Source organism: Lolium rigidum, chromosome 3, assembly GCF_022539505.1.
Source record: "Lolium rigidum isolate FL_2022 chromosome 3, APGP_CSIRO_Lrig_0.1, whole genome shotgun sequence".
NCBI classification, from domain to species: domain Eukaryota; kingdom Viridiplantae; phylum Streptophyta; class Magnoliopsida; order Poales; family Poaceae; genus Lolium; species Lolium rigidum.
The window spans coordinates 12,283,461-12,307,308 of NC_061510.1; the positions used below are offsets into that span (position 1 = coordinate 12,283,461).

Here is a 23,848-nt window from a genome sequence, read left to right on the forward strand (position 1 = left end):
AGATTTACTTGTGATGACTTTAGTTGAGGAGTTGAATGCTATCTATGACTGTTGTAAGGGATTTCGGCTCAAGGTGGAGTTTGTTGTATTGTGTTCCGAAATCTATTTACCTATTGTACTATGGAAGGAGTCCTAACGGACTATGGCGTGCCAACCGTACTAGACGTAACACATCTACAACTCTATTTCGTGTTCCCCAAGAAAGAGAGTTGTTTGCCCCTATATATAGTCCCGGGTAGTCACAGAATAGATGAGAGAGTTTCTCCATATTGATAACACGTAGAGGGTTTGTCCTCTCGTGTATTGTAATACTCCTCCAATTATAGTGAGAGCGCCGCCGTGCGTTTCGTGGTTTTTCCCGTTTGGGTTTTCCACGTAAAAATCTGTGTTCTTGTTCTTGTTTGATCTACTTTTATTTGCGCGGTTTTGTAACACTACTCGTGGCAGTCAAGCACACGTGGCTTGTCCGGTAATTCAAATTTAGAAACGAGTATCCGAGGCAAGTCGCAACTAAAACGGTGTTCCCTTCGTAATCATCGGCATGTGATACGATAATCGGTAATTCCAGTGCTACAATCAGGCAGCTGTTCGCCTATTTCAAATAATAAGGGGGGAAGCAAATAAATGCCGGGCATCGATAAAAAAAAACCATCCCAATCTTATCTATACCGTGGTGAAAAGAAGGAAGGAGGTCCCTTGTTTTCCTCTCTCTTTCCTCGCTGCATGCATGTGTTCCCGTCCGCACGACGCGTGCTTCTTGTTCGACACTCTCCTCCGATTGCTCCTACATATACGCCCACACCGGCCGCCACCCCAACCTCGCGCACCAATCGACATCATTTTCAAATTTCTCCACATCTGCCGCTATGTCTGCTGCATCGCCGGAGTTCTACCAGCCGTGCGCGCCGCCCGCCTACTCGCCGGGACGCCTGCGCGTTGCCGCCACGGAACCGTCTGCAAACGGCGACGACTACCGCTGCCGGACGCCGACCGGGGTCAGCTATCTGGGGGAACCAGTCAGCTGCCCGCCGGCGCCCATGAAGCCGCGGGAGCCGCCAGCCTCCACATGCAGGAGGCGGCTCTTCGACGTCAAGGTCATCAGCCTGCGCTTCGACGACCTCCAGGCCATCGATCGGCCCTCCTTCCTCCGCAACGGCAAGCGGCGGCCCAGCAGGATTAGCAGTGGTGGGAGCCGTCGTTCTATGCTTAGTTGAGTGCTCAGTGGTGCTATTACTAGTGCTTAACACTTGAGTTGATCTATTATCATCATTATTAGGTATACAAAGTTCGTAGCAGCAGAAGTTGCGCACGTACGCACGCACTATCCTCCTCTGTAAGAGCAGGTCTAACAGACCCCGTAAAAGGGGCAAACCCGTATAATAACCGCCGGTTTGAGGGTTTCGCGTCTACCCGGCCGTCTAGCACGCCCCGTAAAAACGGCCCCCGAATCGATTTTTGCTGTTTTCGAGTACGGGCGGGTCCTCGCCCCTACTTGTGCGGGGTGGGAGCGGGGATAGTGGGCGAAGCCAGCATCCCAATTCCGAAAGCGCGCGCGGACATTTCAGTTCCCCCACCCGTTTTCCCCGCGCGCCGCCGCCGCCACCCGCGCGCCGCCGCCGCAATCCGTCAGATCCGCCGCCACCCGTGCCCCTCCGCCGTCCGCCCAGCCTCGTCGAGGTTCTTCGACGCCCGCCGCACCTCCGCCGCACCCCCGCCGAAGTTCCGCGTCCGTCCGCACCGCCACACGCCCGCCGCACCTCCGCCGCACCTCGGTGAGTATTCCGCCGCGTTCTTCTTCGTTGCCGCCGGTAAATTGGTCGGATTTGGGGCTGATGTATGGTACACCGTGGTAGATGGCTTCGGAGGATGTGCACATGGCGGATTTGGACGCGACGTCCACCGATTGGTCGTCGTCGGATGATTCCGACATCGACGATTTGCTCAACGACGACGACACGGAGATGATGGTGCTGCTGCTTGAAGCAAACGGAGGACCGCATGAAGCTGCTGGATCAGCGGAAAGGATCCGTGATGGGGCGTATGTGCATTCCGCGGAACCGCGCCGTCGGCCACGAGCAGCTGATGCAAGATTACTTCGCCGAGGTACCGACCTATCCTCCCCGCCTCTTCCGTAGACGGTACCGAATGCGTAGGACTTTGTTCGAGAAAATCGTCAAAGATTGCGAGGCAAATTGCGATTATTTCAAGCAAAGAAGAAATGCTGCCCAAGTCATGGGATTTAGCCCATACCAAAAAATTTCTGCCGCCATGAGGGTTATTGCATACGGTATACCAGCAGATTATACCGATGAGTACCTTCGCATTGGTGTGCAAACAACCACGGATTGCGTGCGTATGTTTGCCAAGATGGTGATCAAGTTGTATGGAGAGAAGTATCTCCGAGCTCCAAATGAGGATGATACAAAAAGGCTCATGGAGATCAATGAAAAGAGGGGGTGGCCGGGGATGCTTGGTAGTTTGGATTGCATGCATTGGACATGGAAAAATTGTCCAAAAGCATGGCATGGCATGTATTGTGGCAAAAGCCGTGATGCTACCATTGTTCTTGAAGCTGTGGCCTCTCAAGACTTATGGATTTGGCATGCTTTTTTGGATTGCCGGGGACACTCAACGATATCAACATCTTGAATAGATCCCCTTTGTTTAAAAGACTAGTTAAGGGTGATGCTCCACCTTGTAACTACAAAGTTATGAACAATGAGTACACCATGGGGTACTATCTCACAGATGGTATTTACCCTAACTATGCAACCCTTGTCAAGTCCATAAAAGAGAAAAAGGACAGGCCTTTGACAAGAAAGGAAGCTTGCTTCACCGGAAATCAAGAGGCATGCCGCAAGGATATTGAGAGAGCTTTTGGTGTCCTTCAAGCAAGGTTTGCAATTGTCGAGGGTCCTGCTAGGTTTTGGGACAAGGAAACTCTTGTTGATGTCATGACATGTTGTGTGATTCTTCACAACATGATCATTGAAGATGAAAGCGGTTTAAACTTGCCATGTTTCTATGACAATGTTGGCACCCGAGTGCAGCCCGAGAGGAACCCTCGATCGGCTTGAAGCTTTTCTTGCAGCTCATCGAGGCATTGAAAATGCCGAGACTCATCACCAGACTCACCCAAGATCTGATTGATCACCATTGGCAGTTGCATGGCCAATGATTTTTTACATTCATTTCCCATTGTTGTATGTGTGAAACATTCATTTCCTATTTGTTGTATGTGTGAAACATTTGTTATTTGTTTAATTCTTCCATTAGAACATTTGTTGACATTTCCGAGAAACATTATTGTAATAATTAAGACGATTATTGTGTGATGTAAAACATTTATTTTATGTGAATGGTGTGTTGGTTCTAATATGCAATTTGTCAAAAACCCTGTTTTGAGGGGCCAAAACTCGGGCGAGCTAGCAGAGCCCGTATCCCACCCCGTAAAACAGAATATTCTGTTTTACGGGGTGGGGATACGGGCTCTGCTAGCTCGCCCGAGTTTTTGGCCGGCGAAACCCGGATACAGGGCCCTCTACTCGTGTTATACGGGGCGAAAAAATACGGGGCCTGTTAGACATGCTCTAAGATGACTATGATCCATCCATCGTGATAAGGGTTATGTAAGATTATTTATGTCCTCGTTCGTTTTCTTATGATGATATTGCTGCTGCTAGTACAAATCATGTTCCGCACCTTTTCTCAACTCGATTGGACTACATAGGCGAGAGGGGGAAACAGGGAAGAGCTAACGTTGGACAGTGAAATGCAAATTAACGGTAGAGTAATTTGAGATGAAAAAGAAAACACACATAATTTTGGTTTGTAAAAATCGGGACAGTATAATACTACCCGTTCCAATAAATAAGGCTTATATATTTTTAAAAAGTGTAACTAAGCAAATTTTGACCAAATTTTTATAAAACTCTATCAACAAATGTGATATTCTATAGATGTTATATGAAAATATATTTCATGATGTAGTATCTAGTGATATTGATTTCGTATTTTGCATGTTAATAATTTTTTTACAAATAGTTAAACTCTACATGGTTTGACTTTTTAAAAATAGTATAAATCTTATTAACTGAAACGGAGGTAGTACATGTTAAACTTCAAAATCAAATTCAGTCAACATGGTAGAAATTACATCCATTCAATCACTATTAACGATCAACTTGGAGTAGCCAAGCAAGAACTGCGACAAAAGCCCCCAACATCTCGGATCATAGCTTTTGTCTCTCTAGTGCATGCTCTAGCAAAACAATGACACGTCCGCATTCAATTTCGTGTAGTCTTCCTCCGGTTTCTCCTGGTTCGTCTTGACCTATAACTCAATTTTCTTACTACAAGATCGTACATAATTTGTCGTGGTAGCTATAATTGGCAATGACGAGCGTCGAGGGGTAGCCATTGGTGATAAACTGACAATGAACCAAAGTTGTTCCATCGTACATCGGTTTGATAAATACATGATGAGTCGGTAGTCGACAATGTAAAATGCTTTAGGAACGCAAAGAACCGGTTCTGCAATTTGGTGATAACCGAAGGAGAGTCTTAGTCTTTAACGGATTAAGAACCCGTCCCAAGGAAAAGCTTGATGGGTTCAAGTTTGTGAAAATGTTGGCCAAGTCTTAAAAGCTCCGGCTCAAAAAGGCCGAGAGCAAAGAGGTCAAGGATACACATCAGATGAGTGAAAGTTGAGAACCAACCTGTGGTTGGATAGTTAGGAGGGCAGTGGCACCCCCAGCCCACTAGAGTTCAAATCCCAGATTTGACACTTTGGTGTTCATAAAGGCGGAATATTCTTCAGTGGGAGGCGACGTTCCCGTCGATAGCGAGGCGCCTGTGGTGACTTCGTCAATCTCAAGACCCGCCGGATCAGTTCTTCGATGCAGTATCTTGGAGGTGCTCATAGGGGTAGGGTGTGCGTGCGTGCGTTCATAGGGGTGAGTGTGTGCGCGTATGTATGAGCGCCTTCGATTGTACTGTGTTTCACAAAAAAAAAAAAAGATGAGTGAAAGTTAACTCAATATACCGAATGGCGAATCTGGTGAGGAAGCCGATCGACGTATACGCCGCCGAGTTTGTTTGGTCATCTAAAACCAAGGTGTATGTCTGCGAAGATCAGGGTCATATGTTCATCCGTGGTTGACTTTCGCTTATGCGTCCTAGACATTTTTTTAACTCACCATAAACGTTGTTGGTACCTTCATTTTTTATACTCACTCTCTTCCAACTCAATTGAAGTTCTAATTTTGGTATTGTAAATTTGCATATATTTTTGTATAGACTTAATAATTAAATTTACCTTTTTAAACTATTTTTTTATTCAGGATATGCTAAACTTTCAACTAAGCCACAACCTTTTCTTTTGCTTTCTTGCAAACTTCTTTTGTTTCTGTACTCTATTGATTGATTTTTTTAAATTTAACCAGCAGATAGCACTTCCATTTCACTGCATAATAAATTCGAGGGATAATAAATCTCAGAAGATCACATCGACGACAAGCTCCGACCAATCTCTTCGACCTAAAATATACGCCTAACTCGAGGGGTTATGTGCAAACCTCGTCAGAGGAAGGGCCGGGCAGGAGAATCTCTCCCTTCTTCCGCATCCTCTCCGGCGACGGCGAGGCTCCGACGGCGGCCTGAGATGGCGAGGAAGGGCGTGTCCTACGTGACGGCGGCGGAGGTCGTGTCCATGGTCGGCGACCCCCACGTCGCAATCATCGACGTCAGGTACCTACTGACCCGTGCCCATCTCCCTCCGTGCTGGGGAGTGCGAGCTTGAATTCGCTAACAGGGGGTTTGGGATTCTCTGGAAGGGACGAGGAGAGGATCTGCGACGCCCACATCGCCGGCTCGCACCACTACGCCAGCGACGGCTTCGCGGAGCGGCTGCCGGAGATCGCGGAGGCCACCAGGGGCAAGCAAACCCTCGTCTTCCACTGCGCCCTCAGCCAGGCAGGTCCCCTCCTTAAGAATTACTACTCTCCTGCAATCGTTGATTTAGCATCACTTCCTAGCTAAGCAAGCAGTGTTAGTGGAGCGATAGGTGTCTCTCCGTGGATCTCAAAATCTTTCGTGTGATTGATGTGACCGCTCATCATAGCTGGTCAAAATGGAAGCATAGGTTGCAGAGATTGTTTGGCTCATATCGGCAATCCATGTGATTAAGGTCTGTAATTTTCTCTAAGGATGGAAATTATGTGACTTGAGTCTATAGTTTAAAAAAATCCTGACAAAAATGCAGTTATTTGGGGAGGTCCCATCTCCTACTGCTTCAGAATTTCACTCTTGTATATTTTTTCTAGCATCAGTTACTAGCAAAGCAAGCAGGTTACTAGTGGAACGGTAGGTTCTCTCTGTGGATCTCAAAATTTTATATGTGACTATTTGTGTCCTGAGTTTACTGTTAGTTCTGACATGATGCAAATATGGCCTTCTGAATGTACAACATAGGAAGACATCAACAAAGTAGTCGAAACCGGAGTTGCCATTAAATTTGAGAGTTGGATAAATTGGAATGATGGAGAGTTGGATAAAATTGGAATGATGGAGAGTTGGATAAAATTGGTTTTCGGGTATAATAAGGGTCAGCTTTTTTCTGCATCTGTGTGCTCTGGGCCTATGGTCAAGACTTCCTTGTATGCTTAGGTTTTCGCTGAATTGGTACTCCCGATATAAGCCATGAATGGCTAAGAGCCTAAGAGAGAATTATCATTTGATTCCTCAGCTCATTGGAGCTGGTCAAAATGGAAGCATAGGTTGGCCGATCCAGGGTTTGTTTAGCTCATATGGCCGATCCATGTGATTAATTTTCTCTAAGGATGGAAATCAGGTGAAAATCTGTTACTTGAGTCTATACTCAATCCTGACATGATGCAGTTATTTGGAGAGGTCCCATCTTCTCCTCCTGCTTCAGAATATGGCCTTCTGAATGTACAATATAGGAAGAGATCAAAAAGGTAGTTCAAACCAGAGTTGTCATTAAATATGAAAATTTGATAAAATTGGAATGATGGAGACAATCAGGGAACCTCTGAAGTTTTAATGAACATAACCAGTAAAGAGACAGATTGCTTAACAGGCAAAGAGGAGAGAGTTTTTGCGCAGACGTCGTAACAATAGGACTTACCTTATTTTCTATTGTGTATAAGGACTATGTTTGATGTGTTACTGTCTACTGAAATTTCAAACGCTATGCATGGTTGTTGGGTATCATAGTCAGCTTTTTTCTGCATCCCTGCAGTTGTTCTGTGCTCTGGGCCTATGGTAAGACTTCTTGTATTCTTAGGTTTTGGCTGAATTGGTACACCCGATATAAGCAATGGCTTTCTCTTCGAGAGAGAACTATCATTTGATTGTACTGCTAGTTCTCTAGGACTCTCCGCTGAGTTGCTACAATGCTAACACTATAGAATCACTGAGTGACCTTTTACCGAAGGTAAATAGACTTGGCTTTGGTGTCAGCAAGCTACTGTATTCTTGTCTGTCCTGCTACATCCGGCGTTGTATTCCATTTCTATTCTTTCATCGCAGATTTATCTCCCATGTTATTTCCACTTTTTTCGTCTTATAACCTGTCCCATCAAACTGCAGGTGCGCGGTCCAACTTGTGCAAGAATGTTTTCTGACTATTTATCAGAGACCAGGGAAGATTCAGCCGTAAAGAGCATCACGGTCCTCGAACGTGGATTCAATGGATGGGAGCTTTCAGGGAGACCTGTTTGCCGCTGCAAGGACGCTCCTTGCAAGGGTGTATGCTCTTGAGCACTGGTGCCAACATGTTGCATTTTTTTCAACTGTGAGGGATACTGCTCCGCGTGTTACCAAAACGCCCACTGTCTACAGGCTAGCCATCTGTAGCTGATTACTTTTATAGCACATTAATGGCATATATCAGTTGGGTGAAACAGCAATGACGCTATGTTGATCCATCCGTTGAATCGACATTCACTTCATGGCATGTAAACTGCAAAACTTATTGGCAATTATTGAAAATATATGCTTCCATCCGCATGATGGCCTTCTGCATCCTGTCTTTCAGCTGAAGTTCTATCATCTGTGTGTTCCCAAATATGCACTCTTGTTTCTACTTTTTTTTATAGCAAAACTATTACTTGCAGTATCACTTGTTGCCGGACTCTTTGTTAATTTCGGTGTAGGGAGGTTCTAATGAAGTTTCAGTTTGTGTCATTCTGATTTGTGGAAGTCTGGGTGTTCAATTAGGGGGAAAACGTACATACGCCCTTCAGACAGGTAAATTGTGCCTCTTTGTTTTTGGTCGTAACTTTGGTTTCTCCTACTGTGCATGTGCAATCGGGCGTGCAATCATCATGCCCAATCATAACAGTTCGTTTAAATTAAATTGGGAAAAACACTAATAAGCCCTAGATTGGGACTGTAAAACTGTCAGAACTTTTGTAGCAGGAATGAATTGTTCAGTTCTGATTGCACTGAATTCCACCTTACACAGAAAAAGAAGGCTAAATTACAGCAAATTCTGGAGCTGTCTATTTTTATTTTCATCTGTTATAACTTGCGCTGAGGAATAGCATGGAGAACTTTTTTTTTCCTTTTATGTTTTTGGGCTCTTGTTTATGCTGAATCCAGCAGCTACATACCTGGAATTGGCAAAGAATAATGCTTTGTTCATGAACTCTACAGTGGTTTTACTTTTACAAGAATGTGCCAGAAACTACAGTAGAAAAGTGCCAGCAACTGAAACAGCCTTTTTTTTTCCTGAACATAACTTAAGCAACCTTTTTTTATAACAACAAGATTGGATATATGGTACATGGAAGTATATAACAGTTGAACAACTCTACAAGTATATCCACATATCATGTTTGCATACATCCCTCTATAATACAATGTTTAATCTTCCTCTCAATCAGGCTCTTCACACTACTAATAAATACAACTAAATGAATAAAACTAATTTCCTGTACAGACCTTGCCCCACTTGTCAGCCCATCACTATTCTGTTGTTACACTACATGACTCACAAACCATCCAATTCAGCACTAAATATTGGGATGAAATGTGAGGAACCGATGTTCTGACCTTCTAGCAAGGAAAAACCATGTCACTGGTAGAGCTCATGCTCAACATCTGATTCTGTTAGTTAGGTAGAAATTGTAAGCACTACACCGTTGTTGCACAGCTGCAACTGAACAGAGATGTCAGCAGCCAACCAAATATCCTTGTTAGTGTGCTTCAATGTCTAATCACCTCCACGATCCAACATAACTCCTCTGAGATCGGTCTAGCAAAATTTCAAGCTCCCTCAACACTTGCCATGTGGCATCTCCCACTTCCAGAGGTCGGTTGAAGACAAGCGCCTTCCGCTTTGCAGGATCCCATAGGTTCCTCTGTATCGCAGTCAAGTTAGTCGCCACAACATGGTCTAGCACAGTCTCAAGACTGGCGACATCCTTCTCAGCCACCTGCAACGAGATGTCTGGCCACCGAAGGATAGAAGGGAACGGCAGGCGTATATTGTCGGCAATTATGACAGGAACACAGCCCAGCAGTACAGATTCCACGAGCCGAGGGCTCCATGGTGCCCAGCCCAGCGGGCAGAGGCAGAATATAGAACGGGCCATCTCTGATCTATAGTTATCGTACCGCTTCCGCTTAAGGTAGAACTTGGTATTACGGCCATATCGCTGTAGTAGCTCAGTCCTCACCTTCCTGTTGCAACGAAAAAGGTAAGAACCAGTAAATTGCAGCTATGAATTAATGGAGTTAGCTTTAATTCGCTCTTAAGTATTTTGCTGTCTATATGTACAACTCTTTATGAGATTATGACAGGGATGAGGCTTTGCCTGACCTAGGTACTGTTTTCAATTTTGCCAAGCAACTAAACCAGTGTTTATGCTTTACAAATGATTCAATAGTATTATCGAATTTCTCGGGAGGCAGCAGAATCTTAAGGAAGACATAATCCAAGGTTGACAGAATCTGAGAAAACCTCAAACTCAACCCCCTTCATGTTCCTTTAGGGATAATTGCTAGGTCAAGCAACTAAAGAAAAGTGCAGCATATGCTTACTTGCTGTAGAAGCGGCCACTGATGTTCTTGGGGTGGACCTCCATCTTACCCCGGAAGAAGGCAAAAATGTCCCTTCTTGCCTTCTCCGGCTCCGGTAGCTCGAGGGCCACCTCCGGAGGCACGTGTGGGGGGATAACCACGTGCTCCGCTTCCTGGCATACGTGAGGACCTTCTACACCGAATGTCTGTATTAGGATTGATCTCTTCAGGAACTCCGGTATGCCATCCGCGATGGCCACATCCTCCTAATAAAGCAAATGGAAAAAAAAATAGAACATGAGCCATTCACATCTCTTAAGAGTTGCGAAACTGCGTTGAATTGAAGTCAACACGAACTAAGTTTCATCATGGCAGCAGAATGAATGCTAATGGTTGGATGAGCAATTTCCATAAATACGCGAAGGGTTGGCTAAATTGTGTTTGGTTCAGTTCAAAACAAACCAAGTTTCATGGTGACAGCGGAAGAGGAATTCTGGTTATTTTGTGAGAAATTGGAACATTTTATGCTCAATTTGGCGAGGTTTGTTGAACTCAATTCATTCGATTTTGGCTGCAAAACCGAACAGTTCATCGATCGCTGTACCGGAGTCCACATTGACCACTCCCTATCAAGAGCACTAGCACGGTAGCACCTACGCCATTTAGGGAGCATGCAGCTAACTTCCATGTTGCAAACTCCGTTTGACCGCAAGAAACGTAGGCACCTAACCGACACGCAACCACCATGGGGCAGAACAGGATTGGGTTCAGAGCTCAGCCAGCCCGGGCACTCACCATGGGGTGGAAGCACGCGCCGAAGTCGTGGGACGCGACGAAGACGTGGTCGGCGCCGCCGGAGCGGTTCCAGAACGGCAAGTCCCGGCGCACGAGGTCCACGGCGTCGGCCAGCAACCCGCGCGCGTGGGCGAGCGACGGGAACCCGTTGGGGGTGGAGAAGTTGCAGGAGACGTAGACCGGGACGAAGAAGAGGTCGGCGTCCTCGGGGAGGGCCGCGCGGGCGGGCGGGTAGCTGAGCAGCGCCTCGTGCAGCGCGACCTCGGCCGCGAAGAGGTGGCGCGCGCACCGGGGGTCGGCGGCGGCCCAGTCGCGGTTGAAGCGGGAGGGGAGGTCGTAGACGTAGATCCGGACGGGGGGTTTGGTGGAGGTGACGGCGAGGGAGCGGGGGAGGAGGAAGGCGGGGCGGAGCGGGGAGGCGGCGGGCGGGGCGGCGGAGAGGAAGAGGAAGACGGAGAGCGCGAACCAGAGGAGGAGGAGCCAGGCGGAGTGGCGCCGGAGATTGCCGGTGAAGGTGGGGGCTCCTCGCCTCGCCGCTGCCGCCGCCGGAGCCGGCGTCCGGGGTAGCTTGGGATCTCTCATGGCGGAGCTGGCTATGCTTTGCTGGTGACGGGAGGAAGGGAGGGGAGGACACCGAAGCGCGTGGGTTTGGTTGGCTGCTGTTGTTGACTTGAGCTGGAAATCCTTTTTTTTCGGTTGTTTTTGGAAAGTGGCTTGTTAATGGGGTGTTCAAGAAGTTTAGAAGGTGTTCTTCAATTAATAATGCTTCTTATTGACAATTAATTTATCACAGTATAGTAATGTAGTATTTAATATAGCTACAAGTATGATTATTATATGTTATATCTATGGTTAGTAGTAACTCAAAATACGGAGTATATGTCTTTCAATATAAAGTAGTTCGGTGGCACTCATCAAATTTTACCGTAATCATGGAAAACTCAATGCAACCCTACTATAGAGTTTAAATAAATGCACCTCCTTGTTGCTGGTGATTTAGGATTAATGTTTTACTGAGATGCCTTACCTTTGAACTTTTAATGGTCTATCTCAACAACGTGTTAGAACATCTTCATTTTTTTACGCTTCCATCATTACAATAACTAGATGATACCCCGCGCGTTGTTGCGGAAATCGTTCTTACATAAGGGATTATAGTTTAGGAACAAATGGCAACCAATAGAGTAGTTTTGTAAAATTGCATTTGAAAATGCTAAATTTGGCCAAAAGATGAAGCTGATATATGATTCTCAACGGTCATGTATAAATTAATCTTTCATTTGATTAAATAAAATCAACAAATACATGCATTTTAGACGCATAATCCTATTTAAGATATGGAGAATCCATCTTATGTACATTCTACATTTGTTGAATACATGACCATACATATTGAGAATAAACAGAAGATAACCTAAACATGATGGCCAAGTGTCAGCTCCATCTGAAAGTAAAACACATCCATCCTGTAATAAGTAAAGTGCCTATTTAAGATATGGAGAATACATCTTCTGTACATTCTACATTTGTTTAAGACATGACCATACATATTGAGAATAAACAGAAGAGAACCTAAGCATGATGGCCAAGTGTCAGCTCCATCTGAAAGTAAAACACATCCATCATGTAATAAGTAAAGTGCCTATTATCTTCTGCGAGAAGGTAGCAGAACAGGTGTAAAACTGCAATTCTACTACAAACTTATATCAAAATAATCAAAGTTATATCAGACGGTACGTTCAGAAGCCATACAGTGATGCATAGAAGTGAGAAAATTGAGTATATTTCTGAAGTACAATATCTGAACACATTTAATCAAGCAAATACTTTTGGGAGCATATTTTCTCAACTTTCTTCCCTTATTATATTTTAACTGTTGGTTAGACATCCGTGTGAAGAACCACTTTGCCCCCTTCATTCTTTTCTTTATGTGAGTCACACACCTATACCAATAGAATACTACGAAGGAGAAAATAATTATACCTGGTTGTTCTAATATCAACCTGAAGTGCTTGAGATATTTAAGTACAATCTGCAGCATGCATATGTGAGTGACACACATTACATGAAGACTCCAAGTGACTGAATTAGTTGTCAACAAACTAAGATTGTTTGTCCTGTCACAAATTTGGTTACAAGTACAACGAATATTGGAGGAGTGTTACTGGAGTATCATACAACAATTATTAGAGGAATTTTTACCCAAGTATCATATGTCAAAATAAATGAAAAGTTATCAATAAAATATATCAGTAAGAAAGGAATAGCATATATCAAAACTTCCTCGCTGCTACTTGTCTATCCTTATTTTCTCTTATATTGCTCAACTCTATACCCACATGTTGCAAATAAATAATGCAAAATTAATAATATTGCAAAAAATACTACCCTCGTTACAGTTAGACAAATAAATGAAAGGTTATCAATAAAATATATCAGTAAGAAAGGATTAGCAGATATCAAAACTTCCTCGCTGCTACTTGTCTATCCTTATTTTCTCTTATATTGCTCAACTCTATACCCACGTGTTGCAAATAGATAATGCAAAATTATTGATATTGCAAAAAATACTACCCCCGTTACAATTAGACAAATAAATGAAAGGTTATCAACAAAATATATCAGTAAGAAAGGATTAGCAGATATCAAAACTTCCTCGCTGCTACTTGTCTATCCTTATTTTCTCTTATATTGCTCAAGTACCCGCATGTTGCAAATAAATAATGCAAAAATAATAATATTGGAAAAAAAATACTACCCGCATTACAATTAGACAAATAAACCATTTCATTAATCTGATTAAAGCATTGCTTGATACAGTTGAATTAATATTATTGTATAGAGAGCGAGAATTAACCTAAATGACAAAAGAGAGTAAATATTTTTCACTCATTTGGTCAAAAATCTGTTAGGCACTCTAGCCAGCTTCAATCGGTAGTGTTCACAAAAGTATTTGAAGTTCCACTGGTAGAAGTAAAACATATGTCAGAGTGATTCCTAGCCATGATTCGGGGTCAGTAGCATATATATATCAAGAGGAAACCAGCATAGAATAATATTTGAATAATAACAACACCTAGCTAGTTCAAAATTCACATTAAAGGCCTGAATGAATACAATGAAGAATCAGCCCAGGAACAAATTGATAGGAAGGTACAGAGGATTAATGGAAGATGGAACAGAATTACGGCTACCACCAACATAAATCTAGGTTCAAGGAAAGAACCAATACTGTTGAAGATAGAATGTCCCGATTGTCATTTTGACAGACAGTGATAAGCATCATGCCATCATAAATCAGTAGTATCGCTGGAAAAGCAAGAGAAAAACACACATATTTATTAGCAAACGACCATACCATTATGTTGGACAAAAGATCGAAATTACACTGTGTAACCGAAAATACATATCTGTGGTACCCCTGATCCAAGTGCGATATCAGAGAAACGTGTATATACTCTATATATATAACACCACTGCAAGTAAATAGGTGCCGCACAGGGAGGCATGAGATTAGAGTATATACGTACCAATGGAAGAAGGCGTTGTCAGCAGGTAGTTCATGTGATGCCAGCAGACTGACAAGTCAATGAACCGAAAGGAGCATACAGCGACCAGACTGAGAAGCCAAGAAATCCAAAGAAATTCGGAGGGCCTGAGGTAGCAGCAGAAAAAAATCCAATTGAATCGGGTGGAGGTGTAGAACGTCGAGCGGTTTTCCTACCGGAGATCAACCTGCCAGATTGGGGATCAACCAGACAGATTGAGAAAATATATTGAGGGATTTAGGGATTGAAGGAGGAATTAGGATGGGGAGTGGCCAGGCACCAACGTGAGGCCTATGGGCGTGATTGGTGTGGAGGGCTGGAGGCGGATGGCACCATGCCCTGCTTTTTAAGTTGCAGGAAACGGAAGCGGCGGATGAGCTTCATCGACCAGTTTTTACTCCGATTAATGCTCGAATTTACCAGGAGACTCCGCGAGGAAGAGGAACAGGGTCGGTCGCCCGTTTTTTTTTCGCGACTGTACCTAGGTCGTGGTCGAGGCGAGTGGGTCTGGCCACCAAGGGCGATCGGTAACCTTCTGACGTGTCGGTCTGGCGAGCAGAATCGCTCCATACGGCTGGGAACGATGCGGGAGAGGTGAAATTTGTTAATAAGGCTACGTGGCTCGCTGTGAGACCAGGAAAATGGGGCCATCTATTAAGAAAGAGAAGATCTCCACATATTTCATAAATTTACTTGTACAATATCATCAAACGACACGCTATGGTATCATCACGTTGCACTTTGCTAGATATGAACTTCTAGACAGCAACCAATTTATGTGTGAAATACTTGAGAACAACCAATTTGTGGGTGAATCACTTAAAGATAACATATTTACGAGCAAATGGATGTTGGCATCCCACTATTCATCTTCCTAATAAAACCATGACCATACTTGATGATGACCCAATGTCATTCCTTATATAGTGAGCATATGATGAGGAACAAATGGATTTAATAGTCGTCGCCATACAAATCTTGCTTACCCTTGAGACATTTGCATTATTAGAACTCCGCTATATAATTTTATATAATACAAAAAGTGCACTTGTTAGTCATCACAGTTGTGACTAGCTTGCTCTGTTGGAGAGAAAAAACATGGCAATCCAAGAGCTGGTTGACTCTTACATTTTCTTCACTGTCACGGTTCTTTGCTTTATAAAAGTGCTAAAACACGATTTCACGCAAATTAAAGTCTATCAACTCTTTCATGAGAGTATTTCAATCACAAAATTGTAAAAATAGAAAGCGAGTAACTTTATGTAGGATTCGATGCATGGAAAACAAAAAATTCTATCGCAAAGACTAATAAATCCAAGATCTAATCTATGAGATCGGAGCAACGAGATAGATGAGAAACTAACCCTCGTAGATCCAAAGCCTTAACAAGATCAAATCTTGTGGTTGATGTAGATGATCCTTCCAGTGCTACAATTCGGCAACACTTCCGTATTCGGTCACACGTACGGTGTCGATGACATCCTTCCTCTCCCCGTTCCACCGGATAGCGGAAGTAGTAGATCCCCTCGGAATCCCAGCAGCACGACGGCGTGGTGGTGGTGGTGGAGGAGGAGAAATTCCCCGAACATTTATAGCATGGTTAATACAATTATAGCATGTGATGTAAATATTTATCATGAACACTAAGATATAACAATAAACATTTTTATTATTGCCTCTTGGGCATATCTCCAACACTCTATGTTTTAAACTATAGTAGTCGGCTCCAACTAAAGAAAACATAAATCCGTTGTAATTCTAGTTGCTCTTTTGGCCCTTATTACCATCCCAAAATCATTTCGAACTTCAGGAAACGAGAAGGAAGTAAAGAGGGTCATCAACTATAAACAACAACAACAACAAAAATTTCAATGAACTTGCCAACTTCACTTTGTCATGCTGCTGAACCACCTCCAAATGTTCTGCCATACATCATCTTCGCGCACTTCAATGCACCATCGGCTGCTTGTCAGAACGGATGTAATTTGTTTTATTGGAACTTGAAAGCTCTTTGGGTAAATAAAAAACAAGACCACCAAAATTTCATGGTAGTCCTGTTAAACTCAGTTATGCAATACTCACCAATCTTTTAATCTCAGACGAAAGATCTGGTGGGCAATTCCAACTTTCCAAGAGCTCATGTATATGCAAGCCTAAATTTAAACAAGCACCGACACTTATTATGGATCAGATGGAGCATATATATTTTTCTTATTGTGTATCTGTAACAATCAAAAACTGATGGCATCATGTATTTTGGTGGCATCTGACGAGAAACAAGCAAAATGATAGTGATGGGAGGCATCATGAACGAATGAAATTGAAGTAGCATGATGCGTGCGCATGAGCGCGACACTTGACATGTTCCCCGAACCAACGGCCGACCGCGTCCCACGTGTCCCATCCCGGAGCCGTCCGATGCCGCCGTACGTGAACGACGTGAACGACCCGTCGCCGTCGTCCGATCGCTCTCGCCCACGCGACGGCAGAGGAACGGGTCAAAGCACACGGCTAAAACTGGGCCCCACCCGATTTAGCCAGCGACAAGCCTTCGCGGTCCACGTCGCGCAAAACCTCCCTGCACCCGGCCTATATACCCCACCCGCGCGGCACAGACCACGGTCACGCACTCACGCGAGCAGTCGGTAGACCCGGTCCACGCACGCAGGCAGGCCAGCGAGCGAGCGGGCCCCACCTTTCTTCCGTTCCCCTCATCTCCGTCCTCCCCGACGATTTGCTGCTCGCCCGCGAGATATTTGCTCCCCGCCTCCGCCTCTCCGCGTCGCCGCCGAGCGCGCCGCCGCCGCCGACATGAACTGCCTCCAGAACCTGCTCAAGTAAGTGAGGCGCGGCCGGCCCGGCCTGGGAGGCGCGTCTGTCTCCCCGCACCCCCCACCCTCTTTCGATTCCGCCGGAAAATGTTTCATCGTGGTTGATTTTTGCGCCTCGCCCAGGGAGCCTCCGATCGTGGGATCCAGATCGATGAGGCGGCCCTCGCCGCTCAACCTGGTGACCCTCGATCCCATTTCCTGCGATTTGTTTTTTTGTTTTGATTTGATTTCGCCGCGGATCGGGCTCTCTAATTTGGTCGTCTTCGTCGCGGATGGTTGAACAGGCCATGGTGCGCGGCGGGAGTCGCCGGTCCAACACCGTCAAGACCGTAAGCATTTTTCCACAACGTCCTCCGCAATCCGATTTCCGTTCCAGATGATCGTTCCTCGCGCTGTTCTAACGGTTGCGGACTGCCCATTTCAGGCAACCGGGGCGTCCACCTCAAGCGCGGAGAGCAGCGCGCTGGAGCCGGGCGCGGAGAAGTCCGACTCCTACAGCACCAACATGACGCAGGCCATGGGAGCAGGTAAGGCGAACATGACACAGTTGCGTAACTGATCCAGTGTTAATTGCAATGTTAGACGCTACTACTAGCTTACTAGTACTACTCGTCGTGTTGAGTTGGACTGGGCTGGCTGGTTGCCCACTTAATTAGTCCCCTGGTGCTTAATTAATCTGATGGTAGCTGGAAACTGAGAAGCGGTCCAACTCGTGTAGATGTCTCCGTCGAAATGCTGACTTGAGCCATTAGTCTATTGTATTGCTTGATTTGAACCATTCAGAGCAAACTGATATTCTCTATCCTAGTTTGACGCTTTCGTTATGTTTTTCTTTGTTTCCCTTTATGGACTTTTAGATTTTAGCAACAGGTTACCCATCTAAATGTATTTCTGTGTCTTATTACTCCCGTTATCTGAGAACGAGTATTTCAACAGCTGACTTTGTAGAGGATCGGAGCTACTTTACATGTAGTTTTCTTCCTCAACTGAAAGTTTCCCTGTTTGGTGCTATCACGCTGTTCTCTTTTGTTTTCTTCATTACAATTGTATAGAATATTGTCATTGACACCAAGCACTCAAAATTTGATTACCTTCAGACCACCAGTTAAGCACAAATTTGTAGAATATGATTGCATGCTGCATGATCCTTTTTTGCTAACTTATGTTTACAAACACTTGTTCCTAAAATATTTCCTTGTTTCCAAATGTCATTTCTAGTGTTGACGTATAGGCATGAGCTTGGAATGAATTACAATTTTATATGCCCGGACTTGATCGTAGGCTCCTGCTTACAGGTTATCATCTCATCCTTTCCGGATAGAAATCTTACACCTCTGACTCCATCTGACTATCTGCTTTCATGACCAGAGCCCACTTGATGTTGATAAACTTCGCGAGATTGGTGTGAAAACTGTATTCTGCTTGCAGCAAGATCCAGACCTTGAGTATCCCTACCATTGAAAATCATTCTGCCATCATCTCTGGTGCAAATGAAGAAATATATTTACTAGATTATTTGCCAAAACTGTAAACAAGTATTATGGAGTCTGAGTCATGGAAAATATGCATTTTCATAAGATCATGATGTGTACATTATATGTAGGAAAATGTTACAGAATTTTTTTTTTGCAACTTTCTATCTAAACATGCATTTCTATCTGCAGCTATATTATTATGTGCAATGTGTATATACATGTTTGAACATGATTTAGTTTTATCCTAACGGCATAATTATTTGTTACTTCCACTGCTTTCAATGCTTGCATACTATGAATATGTGTGTTCCATCCTTAACCACTTTGCTTAGATATTTTGGAGTTGACATCAGTGCAATTCAAGACTACTGTCTAGAATGTAAAGATATTGAGCACTGCCGTGAAGAAGTTAGGTATTAAAAGTTATATTTTCTATGGCTGCTCATACAAACTGGAACTAAGAATTTGGCATGATGCCAAATGCAGTTATGCAATTCCTTGTTTGAAGGATTAGTTAACTTGAAGAAGATGACAGTGTTCCTCTTGCTTGGAATTGATAAAGTTTTAGTGTTCATTCAGCTGTCCTCTAGTTTCAGAGAGATTATCTTATTGTTATCCTTTTATAGTATGTGTTATTCTTATTCCTGCCAATCTTATACATACACAATATGACATATTTCAGAAATGTAACATAATCTTACGGAGTAGAAAAATTAACTCTGATGAAAAATCTCTTTGTTTTTAACGCTTTGCTTCTGATTTCAATCCAATCACAAACATTCCACATTTCAATACTTATAGTTCTGAGCTAGATGATTCATATTTCCATCAACCAGTATGTATATGGCTGTGTACCTTTTCCTTGCATTGAGGCATGTTTTTCATTGTTTGAACTGCACATATTTGATGTTCTAAATTGGTTTAACGTTCAACTAAACCAGGGATTTTGATGCTTTTGATTTGCGACTGAGGCTTCCTGCTGTGATTAGCAAATTGTACAAGCTTGCCAGCCGTAATGGTGGGATAACATATATACATTGTACAGCCGGACTTGGAAGAGCTCCTGCCGTGGCAGTAGGTTCACATAGTCCTTCACTTACCGTTCTGCAATATGTTCTGATGTGCCAATATAGGTTTAGATGGTTTTGTCTCTTCTGGATTGACCTAATCTTATCCCCAGTCTCCACCCACACAAAAACAAGGCAGAGAAGTAACTGAAACAAACATGTAGAAATGCATTTGCTAGAAGTGCCATCCACCAGATAGCTAATGTTATTACCGCATTGAAATCATTAATTCATGATTCATTAGATAGTAACGTAATCATCTTATTTGGAGTCAATAAAATGTACAGTTTGCAGAAAGTGCTTTGGTAACTTGACTCCTATGCTGGTGTCTTCATATTCTTATCCAGCTGTTCCACTACGATTTGGTGTTGTCCATAATCTTATGAACTAATAGTTGTCTAATTCTTTGAACATTTTGCAAAATTTCAGCTAGCATATATGTTCTGGATTCTTGGTTACGATCTGAACGAAGGACATCGACTACTACAGGTAGTATCAGGAACTTGAGAACCTTTTCATTGCCATTGTGGAATGTACAAAAATCTTGGTAGGGAAATGATTTTTTTTATATAATACGTGTGCACTGTTGATGCCAATATCCACCAACCAGCTGCTTCTTGGCACCTCTCTATTCGTCTCTACAGTAGATTTAAGTTTATTTTACCACATGGTGAGTTATCTTTTTGTTATATTTCCGTAACTTGAATCCAACCATTTATTTACTTTGTAGAGCAAAAGGCCTAGCTTTCCAAAGTTGGAAGCCATCAAATTGGCAACTGCTGACATTGTAAGTGAGCACTATGTTGTATTCTCAGTATGTAGTTATGATCTGATGGGGAAGATAAAACAGATTTCTGATGTTGTTTGTCCTGGATCTTTGTTCTATAAGTGATGACTGTCTTATTCTTTAGCTGACGGGCTTGTCAAAGAACTGCATCACGTTGAAGTGGAAAAATGGTAGTTGTTCTTCTGTTGAAATTTCGGGGCTTGATATTGGGTGGGGACAGGTATGTTTATTCTTCAACTATGTCTTATATATTGTAGATTCTACCATAATCATGTATTTTGTTACACAGAAGGTACTGTTAGCTGATTTATTTTTATGTCTTATATTAATTTCTTGTACTTATACAGAAAATTCCCCTGGCATATGATAAGGAGAAAAGAGCATGGTTTCTTGAGAGGGAGTTACCTGTGAGTATTGAACTAACTATTATACCAAGAGCATTTACATTTGAATACAATCAGCCTGTAATATCAAGCTCAATGCATCTTACACCTTCTGTATGTGTGTTTCCCTGAAGGAAGGACGGTATGAGTACAAATATGTAGTGGATGGCAACTGGTTGTGCAACGAACATGAGATGAAGACCAAACCAAACGCTGATGGCCATGTGAATAACTACATACAGGCAAGATATCCTCCTAAATCCAGGGAAGTCTTGCATATTCCACTATTTCAGCATAGCTTACATCCCCCTTCCTTGCAGGTCTCTAGGGACGACACGAGCGTTGAGGAGCAAGAAATGAGGGAGCGGCTGACTGGTCAAAACCCTGCTCTTACAAAAGAAGAAAGGCTGATGATCAAAGAGTACCTGGAACAATACAGCGAGCAATGAGAGGTTTGCCCAAATCATCTGGGCTTCTGTGCTGCATGTTTCTCTTTTGCATGTACACTCTAGTGCGTAAACGAATTGTTTGGATCATCAGACAGCACCTAACTCATATAGCCTATAAATCTGCAGAACATTCCTTGCTCGAACTGCCAGGGGTGCCATCAGCTCGCTGTGGAGGCAGGAACACCAGCTGATGGAAATAGGCCTGCGCAGCGGTCAGCTCTCCTCACCGCCATGTGGATAGCAGCTTAACTGGAAATAGTTGGCTTGCAGAATAATAATAATAATTACTATTAGTATGACCTTCCTCCGTAGACAGATGCTGCCTCAGATGACAGCAATTAGTGTCCCCTGATACAGTCTTAGCCTAAAATAAATAAGCGGCTGTGAACATGTGTAACGTATGTACATCTGAATAAAATCAGTAATTTCCTTGGTACATGACTGTGGGACCTGAATGCCTGATGGTTGGTGTTGTTCCATTCCATCAGCTGAACTGAGCTGGTCCTAACATTGACTTGTTTTGTTATACTGTATTCGTCTCGCTCAAGTATGGTCTTAGATTTTTCACTGGACTCTTGCTGAACTGAGGTGGTCCTACTTGTTTTGCTACAGTCTTCTTATCTCCTTCCATTATGCTCATGGGTTTATCACTGAACACTCGCCGTTTGTGGGCAAGTAGTCACATTCCGTGCAAGTATTCAAGTTGCGGGCAACGACTGAAGTTTACTGCAGCACCGAAACAAAACAAAGTGAGAGGGAGAACCTGGAAAAAATGGCACTCGTAGAAGTTAGTCAACTGTCAAAATCGACAGCTTAGTGTGGTCAAAGTCTCCTCACGTTTGAAGTCAACGGTCAGCTGATTGATGAGTAGGCCTAATTGTTAGGTTGGAATCCAAAATGGGCTGGCTGAGCAAATCACTCCATACAGGAATTTTCGAATATCCCTCAATCACCCCCAAGAAAAGAAGAACATCCCTCAATCAATGGGGGATATATATATGATTGGAAGGTTCATTATTTTAGGGCTGCAGAAATATCGTCTGATTTGGAAACAATTGTAAAAAAATTGTATGATGGACCAAATAATTGCTCTTTCCATCCATAGTCTTGTATCTTATCTATAGACTGGTTTAAAAAAAATGCATGGATGCTCTGTATACAAAGGAGAAATTAATCCTTTCATTTTCCATCTAGTTTACAGTTGTTGTGTTTCGTTTGCACTTGCCCACGGCTAGTGCCCTCCCTCTGTCAATTCTTCCCCCTTTTCTTCTGTATACTTAACAAGTGAATGGAGGAGCAGATTAAAGAGCGGTGCACGATCTGTACCAGCAATCAGAAGAGACCAACAAGGATGCAAACAATCTTAAATAACAAATCTTATTATTGTAACCATGGATCATTACAGAGGAGTGGTTCGTTCGTAAGCAGAGTATATCGGCGACTACTAAGATAAACGCAATGAAATACGTATTGACTACGGCTAGTGCAGCTACGCAATCAGCTCAAGATGGCACCACGGTTCCGACTAGCACGGGTGGCGAGCCCGTCGAAGCGCGGCGACGGAGCCGGCCGGAAGATGGCCTCGAGGTCGTCGAAGCGGAGCGTGACGACGTCGCCGGCGGCGAAGAGGCGCTTCCGGCAGGCGGACGCCGGCGGCGGGCGCGGCTTCCTGGGCGCCGGCGGGCAGGTGGCCGCGTCCCCGGCGAAGCTGATCCCGGCGCCCGTCGGCGTGCTGCACGCGTAGTAGCACGAGTCGTCGGCGGCCGGCTCGGTGACGGCGAGCAGGATGCGCGGGGAGTAGGCCGGCGGCGCCGCGGGTTTGTAGAACTCCGGCGAGGCGGACATCTTGGAGCGGATGGATTGGAGGGAGAGGAGTAGAGGCGATGAGTTTGAAAATGATGGATTGTGGTGTGCGTTTGGAGGAAGTTGGAGTATATGTAGGAGGAGAATCAGGGACGACGGTCAGCGTGTGAAACGGGGAATACGTGTGCTTGAGAAGGAACCGACCGACGGGAAGCTGACTGGAAATCGCGGGGTCGGTTTGCTTTTGATCCCCTTGCTGCCCACGATAAGGCATGGGGCCCTGTCAGCTGACCCATCCCATCGTGCAACGTCAGGTGGCCTTTTTTTTTTCTTGGATTTCAGAGAACGCGTACAAGGTTGCATGCTACAGTATCGCGGTATGGTTTCAGTATTTTCGGTTTGGACGAGCAACAGCGGACGAGCATAGGATACCAGCGATGTCGCCGCCGAGGATTAAGCCAACCGCGCGGTGATTTCCTTCCTTGGATACCCGCCTGTGTTCGGAATTCAAATTAGTCGGCAGACCAGCCACGTGGATATGGCTGACTGCTCGATTAACGTCGGTCTGCGTAATCTGACATGATCACACACCCAGCATTGGATGCGCGCGCGTGCGCGGAATGTGGAGGATGAGATCTCCACCTCACAGCAGGGTGTGAACAC

The 23,848-nt window shown here is 44.2% G+C and overlaps 5 protein-coding genes across 5 annotated transcripts; 3 read left to right on the forward strand and 2 right to left on the reverse strand.

The window, feature by feature from the left end:
- Positions 1-866: 866 nt before the first annotated feature.
- Positions 867-1,599, forward strand: LOC124700325 (cyclin-dependent protein kinase inhibitor SMR1-like; the record flags this gene model as incomplete). Its single annotated transcript, XM_047232476.1, has 2 exons — positions 867-1,140; positions 1,589-1,599. Coding segments are annotated over exons 1-2 (285 nt in total), but the record flags the coding sequence as incomplete, so codon positions are not given.
- A 3,988-nt stretch (positions 1,600-5,587) lies between these two features.
- Positions 5,588-7,842, forward strand: LOC124694578 (arsenate reductase 2.2-like). The gene is made up of 3 exons (XM_047227549.1): positions 5,588-5,748; positions 5,835-5,973; positions 7,612-7,842. Exons 1-3 carry the CDS (start codon positions 5,663-5,665, stop codon positions 7,780-7,782), a joined length of 396 nt encoding a protein of 131 aa, XP_047083505.1. The 5' UTR covers positions 5,588-5,662; the 3' UTR covers positions 7,783-7,842.
- A 978-nt stretch (positions 7,843-8,820) lies between these two features.
- LOC124694327 (probable glucuronosyltransferase Os03g0107900) lies at positions 8,821-11,424 on the reverse strand. The gene is made up of 3 exons (XM_047227324.1): positions 10,843-11,424; positions 10,069-10,313; positions 8,821-9,708 (listed from the first exon to the last, which is right to left on the reverse strand). The coding sequence occupies exons 1-3, from the start codon at positions 11,422-11,424 to the stop codon at positions 9,243-9,245; spliced, it is 1,293 nt and encodes a 430-aa protein (XP_047083280.1). The 3' UTR covers positions 8,821-9,242.
- Positions 11,425-17,179: 5,755 nt separating this feature from the next.
- Positions 17,180-21,949, forward strand: LOC124701184 (phosphoglucan phosphatase DSP4, amyloplastic-like). The gene is made up of 14 exons (XM_047233236.1): positions 17,180-17,227; positions 17,345-17,399; positions 17,506-17,550; positions 17,646-17,748; positions 18,440-18,516; positions 18,590-18,666; positions 19,029-19,109; positions 19,638-19,770; positions 20,193-20,252; positions 20,494-20,550; positions 20,675-20,770; positions 20,898-20,957; positions 21,068-21,175; positions 21,254-21,949. The coding sequence occupies exons 1-14, from the start codon at positions 17,202-17,204 to the stop codon at positions 21,380-21,382; spliced, it is 1,107 nt and encodes a 368-aa protein (XP_047089192.1). The 5' UTR covers positions 17,180-17,201; the 3' UTR covers positions 21,383-21,949.
- A 796-nt stretch (positions 21,950-22,745) lies between these two features.
- LOC124694581 (cyclin-dependent protein kinase inhibitor EL2-like) lies at positions 22,746-23,271 on the reverse strand. The gene has a single exon (XM_047227550.1). The coding sequence runs from the start codon at positions 23,225-23,227 to the stop codon at positions 22,880-22,882; it is 348 nt and encodes a 115-aa protein (XP_047083506.1). The 5' UTR covers positions 23,228-23,271; the 3' UTR covers positions 22,746-22,879.
- Positions 23,272-23,848: the final 577 nt, after the last annotated feature.

Coding starts and splice junctions, on each gene's coding strand:
- LOC124694578 (XM_047227549.1), top strand. CDS start 5,663: ATGGCGAGGAAGGGCGTGTCCTACGTGACGGCGGCGGAGGTCGTGTCC. Junction 5,749..5,834: donor GTCGCAATCATCGACGTCAG/GTACCTACTGAC, acceptor ATTCTCTGGAAG/GGACGAGGAGAGGATCTGCG. Junction 5,974..7,611: donor TCCACTGCGCCCTCAGCCAG/GCAGGTCCCCTC, acceptor ATCAAACTGCAG/GTGCGCGGTCCAACTTGTGC.
- LOC124694327 (XM_047227324.1), bottom strand. CDS start 11,424: ATGAGAGATCCCAAGCTACCCCGGACGCCGGCTCCGGCGGCGGCAGCG. Junction 10,314..10,842: donor GCGCGTGCTTCCACCCCATG/GTGAGTGCCCGG, acceptor TTGCTTTATTAG/GAGGATGTGGCCATCGCGGA. Junction 9,709..10,068: donor AGTGGCCGCTTCTACAGCAA/GTAAGCATATGC, acceptor TCGTTGCAACAG/GAAGGTGAGGACTGAGCTAC.
- LOC124701184 (XM_047233236.1), top strand. CDS start 17,202: ATGAACTGCCTCCAGAACCTGCTCAA. Junction 17,551..17,645: donor GGTCCAACACCGTCAAGACC/GTAAGCATTTTT, acceptor TGCCCATTTCAG/GCAACCGGGGCGTCCACCTC. Junction 20,771..20,897: donor TTGATATTGGGTGGGGACAG/GTATGTTTATTC, acceptor GTACTTATACAG/AAAATTCCCCTGGCATATGA.
- LOC124694581 (XM_047227550.1), bottom strand. CDS start 23,227: ATGTCCGCCTCGCCGGAGTTCTACAAACCCGCGGCGCCGCCGGCCTAC.